This window comes from Phacochoerus africanus, chromosome 2, assembly GCF_016906955.1.
Source record: "Phacochoerus africanus isolate WHEZ1 chromosome 2, ROS_Pafr_v1, whole genome shotgun sequence".
Taxonomy (NCBI): domain Eukaryota; kingdom Metazoa; phylum Chordata; class Mammalia; order Artiodactyla; family Suidae; genus Phacochoerus; species Phacochoerus africanus.
In genome coordinates, this window is record NC_062545.1 from 13,865,696 (window position 1) to 13,879,767 (window position 14,072).

The window sequence follows — 14,072 nt, forward strand, 5'->3', positions numbered from 1 at the left end:
GAACTCCAAAAAATGATATGAGAAACATTCAGGCTTTCAAAATTTTAATTGGGTCAATGATGCTGATCTTACTTTCTGGGAATTTGTTCATTTGACTCAATTTTCTAAGTTAATTTCAAAATGATTGTGGTAAAATTATTGAAAATATTCTTCTATATATTCTTCCGTAATCTCTTCTGTGCCTATAGTTAAGCCTCGTTTTTACCCAATATTGTTTCATTGCACCTTCTTACTTTCCTTCATTGTATTTTTGGCATCTCCCTCTGATATTTTCTCTGTCGTATCCTAACCATCTTTTTCCATCTACTTTCTTACCAGAGTGGGGATGACAGTATTACTCTTTCAACAGCATCACTCTGGCTGCTGTGTGAAGATAGCCTGGATTGTGTTAGAGGGGAGGAGCCAGGGAACCAACTAAAGTGATCCAGGTGGAGTGGTTTGAGCTGAGGTCCTCGCTGTAGAGATGGTGAGAAATGGTCAGATTCTGAGTATATGGTCAGATTCAGAGTCATAAATGACACTGTGATTTTTTTCAACTGAGCAATTGGAAACATGGAGTCTCTACCAGTTGAGAGGGTGGGACAGCGAAGCAGGTTAGGGAGGAAAGATGGAAGTTTCAAGGTAAGGAGGAGACGTTTTCACATCCAAGTAGATGTGTGGAGTGGACAGTAGGAGATAAGAGACAGAAGGCAGATAATGTCCAGGGTCATTGGTATATAAAGGGATGTTTAAAGATCTGAGACTGAGCAGTTCCTGCTGTAGTGCAGTGGGATCAGTGGTGTCTTTACAGTGCCAGGATGCAGCTTTGACCCTGGACTTGGCACCATAGGTTAAAGGAGCTGGCATTGCTGCAGGTGCAGCCTAGTTTACAGCGGCCACTTGGATCCGATCCCTGGCCCAGGAACTCCATATGCCATGGGACAGCCAAAAAAGAAGTAAAACAATTTATTAAATTAAAAAAAATTCTGAGACTAAAATTAAATAAGGAAGTGTAGACACTGAATGGATTAGGAGCTGATCCCTGAGGGAATCCAGTATTAACAGATTGGAGAGTAGTAGATGAACCAGCAAAGGTGAGAAAAAGCAATCAGTAAGACAGGAGGGGGTACGGCCACCATGTTTTCTTAGAAGCCAAGGGAAGCAGTGTATCAACAAGAGAGTATTTTCAGTAGAACAGACGTAGCGATCCTCTTATTACACAGTTGAGTTCGATTCATCCTTCTGTCTATTTAAAACTCTCCAATGGCTTCCATCTACCCAAAAGAAACACCAAAAAATTCTTTAAAAGGCCCATGAGGCCCACAGATCTGCAGCCTTTCCCTCCTCTTCCCTCCGTCACTTCCAACCTGCTCTCCTAATTCCTCCCTTTGCTTTCTCTCCATCACTGGGAGAGGTGTGTTGGTAACACCGTGGCCATGTGGAGTTCTCAATTCCTCCCTGTGGTTCTATCAGCTTTTGCTTTATATGGTTTGAGGCTTACTATGCATGTTCAAGTTCAGAATTAATATATCTTCTAGTAAATTGAAAGTTTCATCATCAAGCAATTAATAACTTTCTATTAATTCATAACTTCTGTTCTAGAATATATTTTGCCTGAGTGGAAGCTTTCTTGTATAGTATTTGCCTGGTATGTTGTTTCCATTCTATTAATTTCAACCTTTCCCTGTTCTTAATATTTAGGAGCATCTCTCTTACAAAGCAAATGGTTCTTTTTTCTTTCTTTTTTTGTCTTTTTAGGGCCACACCTGAAGCATATGGAGGTTCCCAGACTAGGGGTCGAATCAGAGCTACATCTGCTGGCCTACACCACAGCCATAGCAACGCAGGATCCGAACCGCATCTTCGACATACACCACAGCTCACAGCAATGCTGGATCCTTAGCCCACTGATGGAGGCCAGGGATCGAACCCAAAACCTCATGGTTTCTAGTCAGATTTGTTTCCACTGTGCCACCACGGGAACTCTAATGGTTCTATTTTATTTGTGTCTGATGCGACAATCTCTGCCTTTTGATGAGTAAATATATATTCCATTCACATTTGTCTGTAGTTATTGATATACTTGAATTTGTTTCCCCTGTTTGACTGTGTTTCTATTAGCCTCACCTTTACTTTTTTCTTTTTCTACATTCTACGTACTTATAAGTTCATTGGAGAGTTTTTGTTTTATTCACTTACTTGTTTTTCTTATTTCATAATTTCCTTTGAAATGGTTTGAAGGTATAAAGGCTAGTTGTATAGTATGATTGCTCTTAAAATGATGCCATAGATACGTAACAAAATTGAAAATTAATCAATGTTGTGAGTTCCTCTTAATGAGTGTAAGGAATTAAGAACGCTTTAACTAGATCGTTTTCTTCTAACTTACAAACTGTTACAACTGTTTTCAAGTATTAAATTACGTACATTTTTCTAACACAGTAAATGTATTGTTTTTGCTGATTCTCGCTCATGGTAGCTTGTCTCCTGTGTTTATTGATCTTTGCTTTCCTCCTTTTGTAATTGCATTTGCCATTTGTATTTAAGTCAACCAGGCCCACATCGGCCCTCTTTGAGGGTTCTGGCTAAATGTAGGGGTCTCAGTTTCCGTATTTCTTACCTTATTCAAGTTCTAAGACTTGATCTCCTGCAGCAATATTGTAGATATTTGCCTGGGACCAACAGCTTTTTCAATCTGTTTTTGCTTTACAGGTTCATGGTCTAGTTTTGGGTCATGTTTTACTGAGAGTGGCAGACCTAAAAGATTTCGCTTACTTCCTGTAAACCCACTAATGAATTCAAGTCATGTGCTGTGTTTTGTTTGTTCGTTTGATTTTTTTTTTGTCTTTTTAGGGCTGCACCTGCAGCATATGGAGGTTCCCAGGCTGGGGTTGAATCAGACCTACAGCTGCTGGCCTACACCACAGCTCATGGCAATGCCAGATTCTTAACCCACTGATGGAGGCTAGGGATCAAACCCACAACCTCATGGTGACTAGTTGAATTCCTTTCTGCTGTGCCACAATGGGAGCTCCGCATCTAGCAGTTTTATAGTGTGATGGCCTTTCAGAGGACCCAGTGACATCACACCACCTGCAGTCCTTTTATCATATGTTTGAAAAAGTTTGTTTTGATTTCTTATTAAGATTTTTTCAACTAACTAGACATGGAAAACTCCAATAGGGAAGGCTTCTCGGAAGGCAACCTGACCTTTGAGTATGCAATACAATTATAGAACTCCACCCACACAGTAACATAGAGTCACATATAACAAATCAGAGCTCCCAGTGGTGGTGGCTTAAAGTTTGCCCTGCAGTCATTTGGGGGCATTTCAGTCAAAATATAAGCCATAGAAATATGTCTGGATGTTAAGAAGAGGGCAGAGAGTGACGAAATACTCATAGGCAGTAGGTGCCCCAGGACAATCCTAGGTCCTCTCTGGTCAGCTCATTGATGCCTGCAGTACCCTCCTTCTGGGAACTGGAGACTTGTGAATATCTGTGCAGTGACCTGCAGACCCAAAGCAAATCAAAATGTCTTGATGGCGAATATGTATATCACATCCGAAGTAGTTTGGCCCTGGATTTTTCTATAATGTAAACTGAATGTGCCCCAAATGAAAATTAATTTCACTTATGTAAACAAACACATTTGACTTTGACATCTTAACTTATGCATGAAAGCCTTTATGGGCGCCCTTCCATCAAATGTCTCTCTTAGGATTTAGGCTGGTTTTTGCTTCTATTTTCTCCAGTTAATCTGCTAAACCTCAGCGCGAGAGAACCAGGGTTAATTTTAATGTGTCATTCCGGTGGGCTAATGTATCTTATTTTTCAGTGAGTGAAAAAGTCTTGCGTATTTATTCTGTGATGGAGAAACAACCTAAGCTCTAGAAAAATAGAACATGAATCTACTTTCACCTCTCTCTTTCTTTGCTTCCGTGTGAGGAATTGGCTAGGAATTGTGGAGTACAGAAAAGTCTTTACGTAAAAATGTCTTTTGACAGTAAAAAACCCAGAAAATAAATCTAAATAAATTATTAAAATTTGTGGAGTTCTATACAGTCTAGAAAGAATATTTATAACCATCACATTTGCTCTTCCCACTGTGAGATCCATGGGACATTCCCTAGGCTTGTTTGAAATCTTCTAACCAGAAGGGTATTTCCTTAATCTGTTGTAATGTATCACTTTAGATGGCAGGCAAACATCACTTTTATGGTAGCCTGCATGCACTCAAAATAGAATAAAAATAGTGTGATATTTTCGTTTTTACCGTGAAAGGGTTAAAGTAGTTGTGCTTCGTTTTAAGCTTTTAAAAACCAACACATTCAAAAATCAGGGAGGGAAAGAGAAAAATATTAACAGATCATAGTTTATGGTATTAACTCCATTTTCCTTTGGACCATGTGCCTTTAAAATGTCTGAATGCAATGCCGTGCAAGTGTCATGTGTGTTTAAAAGATGCCATAATTATTAGCTCCAGCTCTAGCACAGGGCCGCATGGACAAGCAGCCAGGCTCCTGTACAAGGTAAGAGCCTGGGATCGGCACCAAGCCGAGTGTGGATGTGGCAGCTTGATCAAATTGTTGAATACATTGACTCATCTGTGCAGGCTGAAAATTATGCTTCTGAGCCTCCTGTGAACATGTTTCTTCATTTTTTATTTTTTTTTTAAATTGTATCTTAGGATCTGCTTCAAAACACAGATGCCCACAAAAGAGCATTCCATGAAATCTACCGGACCAGGTCTGTTAACGGGATCCCCGTGCCACCTGATCAATTAGAGGACATGGCCGAGAGGTAAGAGAATGTCTAGTTTAAGTGCTTTTAAAATGCTCAGCAGATGCTTTTGTCCATGTCTTTTCTTTCAATGAATTGATTTTTTTTTTACAGAAATGCTTACCTTCGGTACATAAAAATTGTGTTCCCATAACACAGGCTAAGGATGCCAACATTCTAGTATATTATTAATTGAAAAGAGTGAACCTGCATGTGCCCACAGCCTAGGAATCACAGAAATGATCTCTTCAGAGGCTGTATTTTTGTTCAGTTCTGTGAGGAACATTATGTAATATTGCAAAAACAGCTTATAAAAGAAACAGATGAAAGCTATCTTGGCAGGAGAAAGAACTAAATTGAAGACTTCCATCACTCATGTTTTGCCTTTAGACCCAGAGCTAGAAACGGAACCAGATTTCCTGAGTAATTGATCAGCCTGAGTTTAGAAGACCTCTGCCTGCATTTTATTTAAGGCTGACAGTGTAACAGGTTAAGTAAGCCCCGTTCTGTTACTAGTAGTTACATTCTGTAAATTCTCCTTGTTTTGTTTCTAGGTTTCATTTTGTTTCCTCCACATCAGAGCTTCACTTAATGAAAATGGAATTTCTAGAATTAAAGTACCGTCTGCTCTCACTGCTGGTTCTTGCAGAGTCAAAGCTGAAGTCTTGGATCATCAAGTATGGGAGGAGAGACTCCGTGGAGCTGCTTCTGCAAAACTACATCGTAAGTCTCCTGGTGCTCTGACACAGAGATCAGACGACCCATAGATTTAGCATCTAATACCTCCCAGGTTATTGGATGCTGTTCCTTTTATCTTGAACGTAAACATTAAGGTATCAGTGGGTTAAATGCGTTCGATGTAAGTTTGTGAGCTTTTTACAACCATCTGAAATATATATTCTTTGGAAATATGAAAGGTTTTGCTGCATTAATCAAATCAAACCACTGTGACTGGCTTTAGTGCTTACAAGAAGAACGTTTTTGCATTGCATAGCCACAGCTGATTGTGAGCTCACCGTTGAACCTGAATTAAAATACTTTAAGATTATCTTCATGTCTCTAACATCCAGTCGTGGGGAGTTTAGAACAGTTCTCCATTGTTCACATGGGAACCGTCTATCTTTTTTGTTTTTAGATAAGGTCAAGCCTGTCATTTTTATGGTCTCTCTGAGCTTCAAGGCTTCCTGTGTGCACCCTGGAAAAGTAAAATTTTTGTCTGTGATTCTCTGTACCACCTTAATTTTCAAAGGGTATCTCATATTTGGGGCTATCAGTACAGATAATCCTATATTTACATAGAATAGCAGCCCTGCATTAATGAAAGAAGTAGGTTGTTTTGTAACTAGCACTTTACATGTAATCAGTGAATTGTAATTATTAAAGGCAATTTATTTCTCTTAGTCAAACATGCCCCCCCCAATTTATTAACAACATAAATTTACTCGCAAATTAATGTTGATGGGGCATCTCAGTCCTGTAACTGTTTCATTCATGTTTAATCACAAATTCCAAGTGATAAATTAATAAATTTAAAATATAAGCCCATGCCTAACCTGAGTAGTTTTATGGTTCTGTCATTGGCATGATTGAATATCTGTCAAAACTATATCTTTACTGAAGCATCCTAGAACCATAATATATTTTGCTACATTTTAATTTTATTTTCTAAGTGCTAAAAGAACAACATGTATTTGAAAGAAAAATATTTAACAGGTTTACAGTAAAATCTTACTGTAGATTTACTACAAGTTTCTAGGAGACATTTGTCAAAAACTGTGAAATCTGTAATGATATGTTTCCTTATTCATTTTGAGTGATTTTGGAAAGTAATGAGAAATCCAATTTTCTAAGTTTAAGCAATTGTATTAGTTCTACAAATATTACATACAGATATGCATTTATATTTTTGGATTTGGTCATGTCAAATGATACACTCCAAGCTCAGTAGGTAATTATTCAGGCTCTGTCTTTGTTCTAGCTATTTATGGACAGCCAATTAGATTGAAATGCCTAATGAGACTGTTTCACCAGGTTAATGTTCCAACACAAAGATGCTAATAATTCTCTTTGAACTTCTCAAATAAAGCACATGTAAGTGAAGACTTTTTATGAGCGATTTAAAAAAACCAGTACTTTCTGCCTACTTCATAGAGAGCTGAGCTGCTAATTTTAAAGTGCTTTGTACCATAACTCTCACAATTATTTGTAAAATTTCTAATTATTCTGCCAATATAGTAGGTTTTAATGAACATTTCCTAATACTCTTATCCCCTGGCAAAATATACATATTTATCACCTATGTTTAATCCAAAAAGGGGTTTAAGGTATTTCTTGTTTAATAGTTTTAATAACTAGGATATTGATGTTTCCTATGTGCCAAGTACTTTCCACCTACCGTCTTCCACCTCAGTGACAACCCTACAGCCTGGGCATGTTCACGTTGTGTCACTGAGGAAATGGAGCCTTTGAAGGCTCAAGTCCTGTGCTCCATGTGGCACAGTTAGTAAGAAGCGGAGTCTGGATTTGAATCCACATCTTTCCAAATCAGAAGCCCTTGTGCTTAAGCACTGAACTTTACCCTCTGACAAAATTGACTAGGGAAAAGGATTCTTTTTTTTTTTTTTTAACTGAAAAGATGAAAACCTTAGAATGATTTTTTATTACTCAGTGAACTAAATTAGTTCCATTTAGTTCCATTTAATGTTGGTCCATAATTGATAGTACTTTACACTTCCATACTGCAGCCTGCTGGTTATCCTTATTTCTGTTATAGGCAGCATGGTATTGGGGCAGGATGCAGTGAGGTGAGGGAGTTTATTGAATCCTGGCCACCAGTCACATAGAAAGGTGTTAAATCATGGCTCAGCTACTCACTGCCCATGTGACCTTATAAGTAATATCTAGAAGACAATCTTTCCCAATTTTTAATAATGATAATAATAACAATAGAGATTTTTCTAGGAGCAAAGACTCACATATATTGTTTTCCTTCTGTTTCATACCCTGCAGGGCTTCTCTCATTCTTTTGGAGTTTGGGAGGAAAATCAGTCTCTTTAGAACAGACTGTTTCAAAGTGCATGAAGACTTTTCAAATAAAATCATAAAATCAGTTTCTTAAATGTAATCCTTTCCTTGGTTTCTAAAAAAATGTATTGTAATGAGCCATATGCTGCTACATCATCAAATAAGCAAAGTAATATTTGGGATGTAAGGGTTCTATAATTATCTTTTTCTTAGTCTGAATTCTCAATTCATTCTTATTCGTTTGCAAAAAAAAAAAAAAAATGATGATACTTTCTGTGAGGATTAGAGAATTCCAGAAGGCACTTCCTATTCACCTCTTATAGGGGATGCTCAGGTACCCAGCCCCTATGTACTCAAGGAATTCTTGGAAAATACTTCATAAATGCTTGATGCAGTTGGGTCCCATGCTCCTGCCAAGAGATTATTAACCGCAATGTAAATAAGAAGATAATTAGTTCTTGCCCGTCACAGTTGTTCTTGACATAACCACGGTAGCTAACACACGCTTTTACAATGGCAGAAATAAGATGTTTCCTTCTTTCACATCCGAGAAGAGTTCTTGGAAGTGTCAACTGTATAAATGCAACATCGGTAATACGAACGGTTACTGTAGTTATGATTTTAATAATGTGGTCAGGCAGTTCTGATAAAACTACTGTTCAGAGTTGATTTTTAAACTCTGAAACTGTCTGGCTTAGCTCCCTTTGAGTGATGTTGATGAGCTTTTTATTTATTATATTTATCTTCTGAGAGTAGAAATGAGTCCCTTCTGCCAATACTTTGAATTTGGCAGCCTAAAGAGATATTTTTATTGAAGTACCATCAACTTTAGACATTCTTTGGCCAACCTGGCTTACTTTTTGAACTTGATATCCAAATGTAAGCCATATTTTGAAAGAAATACACTAATCCTGTCATTGTTATTTCAAATATACATTTGTGCTTAGTGGTACATTCTTCTGAGAGAGTTTGTTTAGATAGTTCACAGCAAAAAGGAGACTTAGCCATCCTCCTGCTAAAGTGATTCCAATAGACAAAACAATGTGTGTTACTGAATGGATTTATTCAGGTCCTAGAGGAAAAAAGGCAAAGATTAATGAAATGATTAAAAATTAAAATAACAAATAAGGTTTTTCTATAAAAATGATCTAGTTTTTCTCATAGAAAAGCCCAAAAATAATTGAATCGATTTCTACAACCTTTATAATTTTCTTAAAACATGCTCTCCCCACCCCCTTCCTTGGGCCAAAAATGAAATTGGAAATAACTTTTTTCTCTTGTTCATTTGTAATGAATTTGTAAACCACTCTAACAAAAATGGAGGTAAGACTTTCTCCAGTTTGGGCCCATTTCGCATTTCTTTGACACTTAGAACAATTGTTTTCCTATTAGCTTCTTGAAATTTGTGTCCATACTTAATGGAGATTGTTTTTTTAAAACTCTGCCAAATAAATCTCTCTCTTCGATTTTCACAGTGTTTTGAACATTAGGTGTAATATTCTATTTTTGATCAAACCATGACCTGCTTATTTGTTAAATTTTTCAAAATTTAAATTCCAGCAAATTATACTTTCCCCACTTGGGGAGGAGGCAGAGGCTAAGGAATTAGGACCTAGAGTAAATAATGAATTAACCAGACTACAGTTGACTTACTTTATTCTCATACAGAAATAATAAGGCCTATTGAAGTTATAAAGTATTTATCGGGGAACCCCTCATTTCAGATAATTCACAGCTTTATATTATATCCTTGAAGAATAGTTGATACATATGTAACTGCAAATATAAAATGATATTAAGTGAATTATGTATGTAATTTTTAATGTACTCTTTAAATACAATAAACATCTATCAATAAAAAAAAATCTAGGGATGTCTACAAAAATACCCTATGAATAGTTTTGCATCAGTATACAAGCATTTTGCATCTCATATTAAGTGTTCATTAGCATAATATTCAGGAGTTCAGCTGGTTTTTAAAGGCTAATTTTGCATTTTATTATAGTGACATGAAATATTTTACTGAGTTTAAATCATAGGAACTAATTATGCTATTAAAAAAATTCAGAAGCCTTTGGTAGTATGTTGTAACCTATACTTGCATTAATATTCTCCTTTAGAGAAGTAGGAAAAATCTTTGAAACAGGCATTATTTCACACTTCCTGGAGTTAACAATAAACTCACCTAAGAATATTTTTTATGTGTTCTCCATGGTATAGTATCCATTTGCTTATCATAACTCTATTACATATGTAAACTGCATACAGACATAGAGACATGCCTTACCTTTAATTTTTATACTAGGTAGTAGAACCATTAGACAGTAGATAACATGGATGGAATGTGTGATTATTTAGCATTTTTCTACTTGTAAACATTTTTGTATTTACTTTTTATCTTAAAGTGTGCATTGTGCCATTTATTTATAATCCAACCTTCCTCAGAGCTGTCATTCACCAGAGTTATTGTTCAAAGAGCAACAGAATCCCACAGTTAAAACACAGTGGGACACTTTGAAATGTTATTCCAAATTTAGTGTTTTCTAAATGTTAGCCCCAGGTTCTCTGGAGAAACTTCTGTCTCTTCTAAAAAGAAACTCTTGGGTGGAGAAGAAACATCATGTTTTCTCAATCTAGGGGTGAGTTAGAATTAAAAATATGGAACCAAGGTATTTTCTCAGAATAATCAGGTTATTTATGGCAGTTGAATGAATTTGCTATTTTTAAGAAGAGTGAGCTTGATAAATTTGGGTAACATAGCCACATACTTACATGGAAAAAAAAATTGACTTTGGCACGTCTGTGTGAAATAGCATTGGTTTTCATTTAACTATTCTCTCTTTTTCTAGTCTTTTATAGAAAACAGCAAGTTCTTTGAACAATATGAAGTGACATACCAGATCTTGAAACAGACAGCTGAGATGTACGTCAAAGCTGATGGCTCAGGTAAAACACAAGACAATTTGTTGCGGTATCGAGTACAGTAGAATTTAAAACCGACAAGTTTCCGTATGATCAAATCATTTTTTCTTTCTCTGCAGAATCCTTGTGTGACTATGCCATTGGCCTGGAAAGCACACAATGGATTCAGTTCCTTTGACATTGTACAGGGCCAGCCTGCGTGACCATAATCCTGTGTGTTCTTCTAAGAAAGAGGAAAATAAACATTCATTTTCTAAATTGTAATTTTGTTCAGACCTTTTTTTTTTTTTTTTTGCTTTTTAGGGCCACACCCATGGCATATGGAAATTCCCAGGCTGGGGATCCAATCAGAGCTACAGCTGCTTGCCTACGCCGCAGCCGCAGCAAAATGAGATCCAAGCTGCGTCTACGACTACACCACAGCTCACGGCAATGCTGGATCCCTAACCCACTGAGTGAGGCCAGGGATCAAACCTGCATCCTCATGGATGCTGGTCGGACTCAGTTCTACTGTGCCACAATGGGAACTCCCTGTTCAAACCTATTTTAAATTCAGAAAATTAAAGGCAAAAATGGACTAATTTGAATATTTTAATAAAGTAAACGAAAACTTAAGTTAACACAAAAACACAAGTTGTAAAATATGTTTGTTCCAGTTTGCAGATATGTCTGCCACATCTGCTGAAAATGAACTGGAGCATTTGTCATTGGTGCTATACTTGTATCCATCTATTTGAGTGCATATAAAATGCGAGCAAATGCATGTTATCTATTGCATGCCATTTATCAGGAATTTTAAATATATCCTCGTCTTTAATCTTTATAAATACCTGTGACTAAGATATAACATATTCCCAACATATGCCGAATGCAATTCTAACATTACATCTGTTAAATTTATAGTCTAAAGAATTAAGGGGAGTTCCCTTCATAGCTCAGCGGTTAACAACCTGACTAGGATCCATGAGGATTCGGGTTTACCCTGGCCTCGCTCAGTGGGTTGGGGATCCAGCATTGCTGGGAGCTGTGGTATAGGTTGCAGATGGGGCTCGGATCCTGCATGGCTCTGACTATGGTGTAGGCCAGCAGCGGTAGCTCTGACTCGACCCCTAGCCTGGGAACTTCTGTATGCCACGAGTGCGGTGCCAAAACAGCAAATAAATAAATAAATAAAATAGAATTATGAATGCACACCAGTGTATAGACCTTAGGATAACAGGTATGGTGGATCTGAAATATAAAATTAGGATTTTAATTTGTTGTATCTGCTTCAGTGGAAGAAGCTGAGAATGTGATGAAATTCATGAACGAAACCACTGCCCAGTGGAGGAACCTCTCGGTGGAAGTCAGGAGCGTGCGGAGCATGCTGGAAGAAGTCATTGCCAACTGGGACCGATACGGCAATACTGTGGCTAGTCTTCAGGCTTGGCTAGAGGATGCTGAGAAAATGCTAAATCAATCAGAACATGCCAAAAAGGTAGGACTGCTTCTCTCAAAAGGAAAGGAACACAGGTGAATTTAGAAATAAGAGATTTTCACAGCAGAGTTCTCTAGGGACTGTTATTTGCAAATGTGTCACAGAAATCCTGACTTTGCCTGAAAATCTGCACTGTTGAGTTAGTAAATTATTTTAGACCAAGAAATACACTGCTTTTTAAAAGTTCTGTTAAAACAGTGTTTTGACTTGCATTTAGAAGAGCTTTAACCAATGGAGCAGCAGCCAAACCCAACAGGCAGCAGAGGGCGCTATACACACAGTAAGGTCTGTGCTTGCAAGGGCATGCCCAGTGCACAGGCTCAGTGGATTTCCTAATTTAAGAGAAGATGGAATTGACTTTGGTCAGCAGCACTAAATCTGTGTGATGGTACACAACAGTTCAACAGATAGGTCACCACGTTTTTGTCTCTTTGGATATACTTTTTTGGATTTTAACAATCCTCAGCCATGGGTCTTATTCTAGGTAAGAATAAGGTCGGAATGATTTGTTTTCTTCCCATTGCATGTGTGCATGTTTTTTTTGTTTGTTTGTTTTGCAAAAGTTATTGTTTTACTTTACTATCCCTTATGTTAAAATATCACATGAAGTGGACTGATTTCTGTATAAACACTTTTTAATTAGGAGCCTGGCAATTTCCCATGGAAAAACAAGTTGTATGTAAAAGATATAAAGATGCCAGATTTCCATTAAGTATAGAACGTGCATCAGAAATACTGCTTGCCATGCCGGATTGGTTCTTCAATTATTATGTTATACAAGTAAATGTATAATTTTTATATGTTTCATATAGATTAAATATTTGCTGAGCAACTGTAACCCACACAGATTTTGGCTTTTCTGATTAAACTGGCAGTGCCCTAGTAGATGTCATATGTGTTAATTTCATCCAAGGGAATAGAACCACCAGAAACAGAAGTGTAATCAATTTCTGTAGTAGTCCTCCTACACATGGCTTAGAAAATTGATTTTGAATTATCTTTGGTGTCCTTCGTTTTTATTGTGGCGTCTATGTGTATGCATGCACACATGCATTTAACTAGAAATCAGGTGAAGGCTTCCCCACTGCCAAGTGTGTAACTTTAAGTCAAGAAAGATGTCATTGTATTAAACGCTCTCAGTCTAGATAATTAATTTTTCAGATTTTTCCGTCAGTGGCTTATCTCCTGATTGTTCATCATCTTCCGGTACTATATTCAAATTTTTAAAATCAAAAATAGTAAGTCAAAATTTGCTTAAAAATTTTTAAGAAAACTATATATTTCCCCCAAAAAATCAGGCCTTTTATATGATTCTGGCACCCCTTTTATATGATTTTTTACTACCCTGAAGACTATGAACAAGTCCCTTACACTCACAGAAATTCAGCCTTTTCATCTGTAAAATAGGAATAACAGAAAATGGTTATCTTTTTCCGTTGTGACTTCAGCAAAAGATATAGCATAGATGTTCTAATAAAAAGACACTTAGCATTTTTAGTTCATATTTTTGAATTCTTTACTAAAATTCGCCTTTCGTAAGAGATTTAGAGGAAAACATATATTAACATCACTTATATATGGAAACTAAAAAATGATACAAATGAACTCATTTACAAAATAGAAATAGACTCACAGACATAGAAAACAAATTTATTGTTATCAAAAGGGAAAGGGGGGTAAAATTGGGAATTGGGGATTAAACTATACACACAACTGTATATAAAATAGGTAAGCAACAAGGACTCTATAGCATAGGGAACTTTACACAATATCTTGTAATAACCTATAATAGAAAAGAATCTTAAAAGTACATATATATACACACACATATATACATGCATATATGTATGACTGAATCACTTTGCTGTATACTTGAAGCCAATACAACA

The 14,072-nt window shown here is 36.8% G+C and overlaps 1 protein-coding gene across 13 annotated transcripts in view; it reads left to right on the top strand.

Annotated features, from left to right (window-relative positions):
* SYNE1 (spectrin repeat containing nuclear envelope protein 1) overlaps positions 1-14,072 on the top strand; it is a 479,896-nt gene that overhangs the window by 146,269 nt on the left and 319,555 nt on the right. For all 13 annotated transcript variants that reach the window (XM_047769899.1, XM_047769909.1, XM_047769910.1 and 10 more), the window contains 4 exons: positions 4,669-4,781; positions 5,315-5,483; positions 10,634-10,730; positions 11,981-12,183. In XM_047769899.1, coding sequence (XP_047625855.1) covers positions 4,669-4,781; positions 5,315-5,483; positions 10,634-10,730; positions 11,981-12,183 — 582 coding nt within the window. The remainder of the gene's footprint in view (positions 1-4,668; positions 4,782-5,314; positions 5,484-10,633; positions 10,731-11,980; positions 12,184-14,072) is intronic.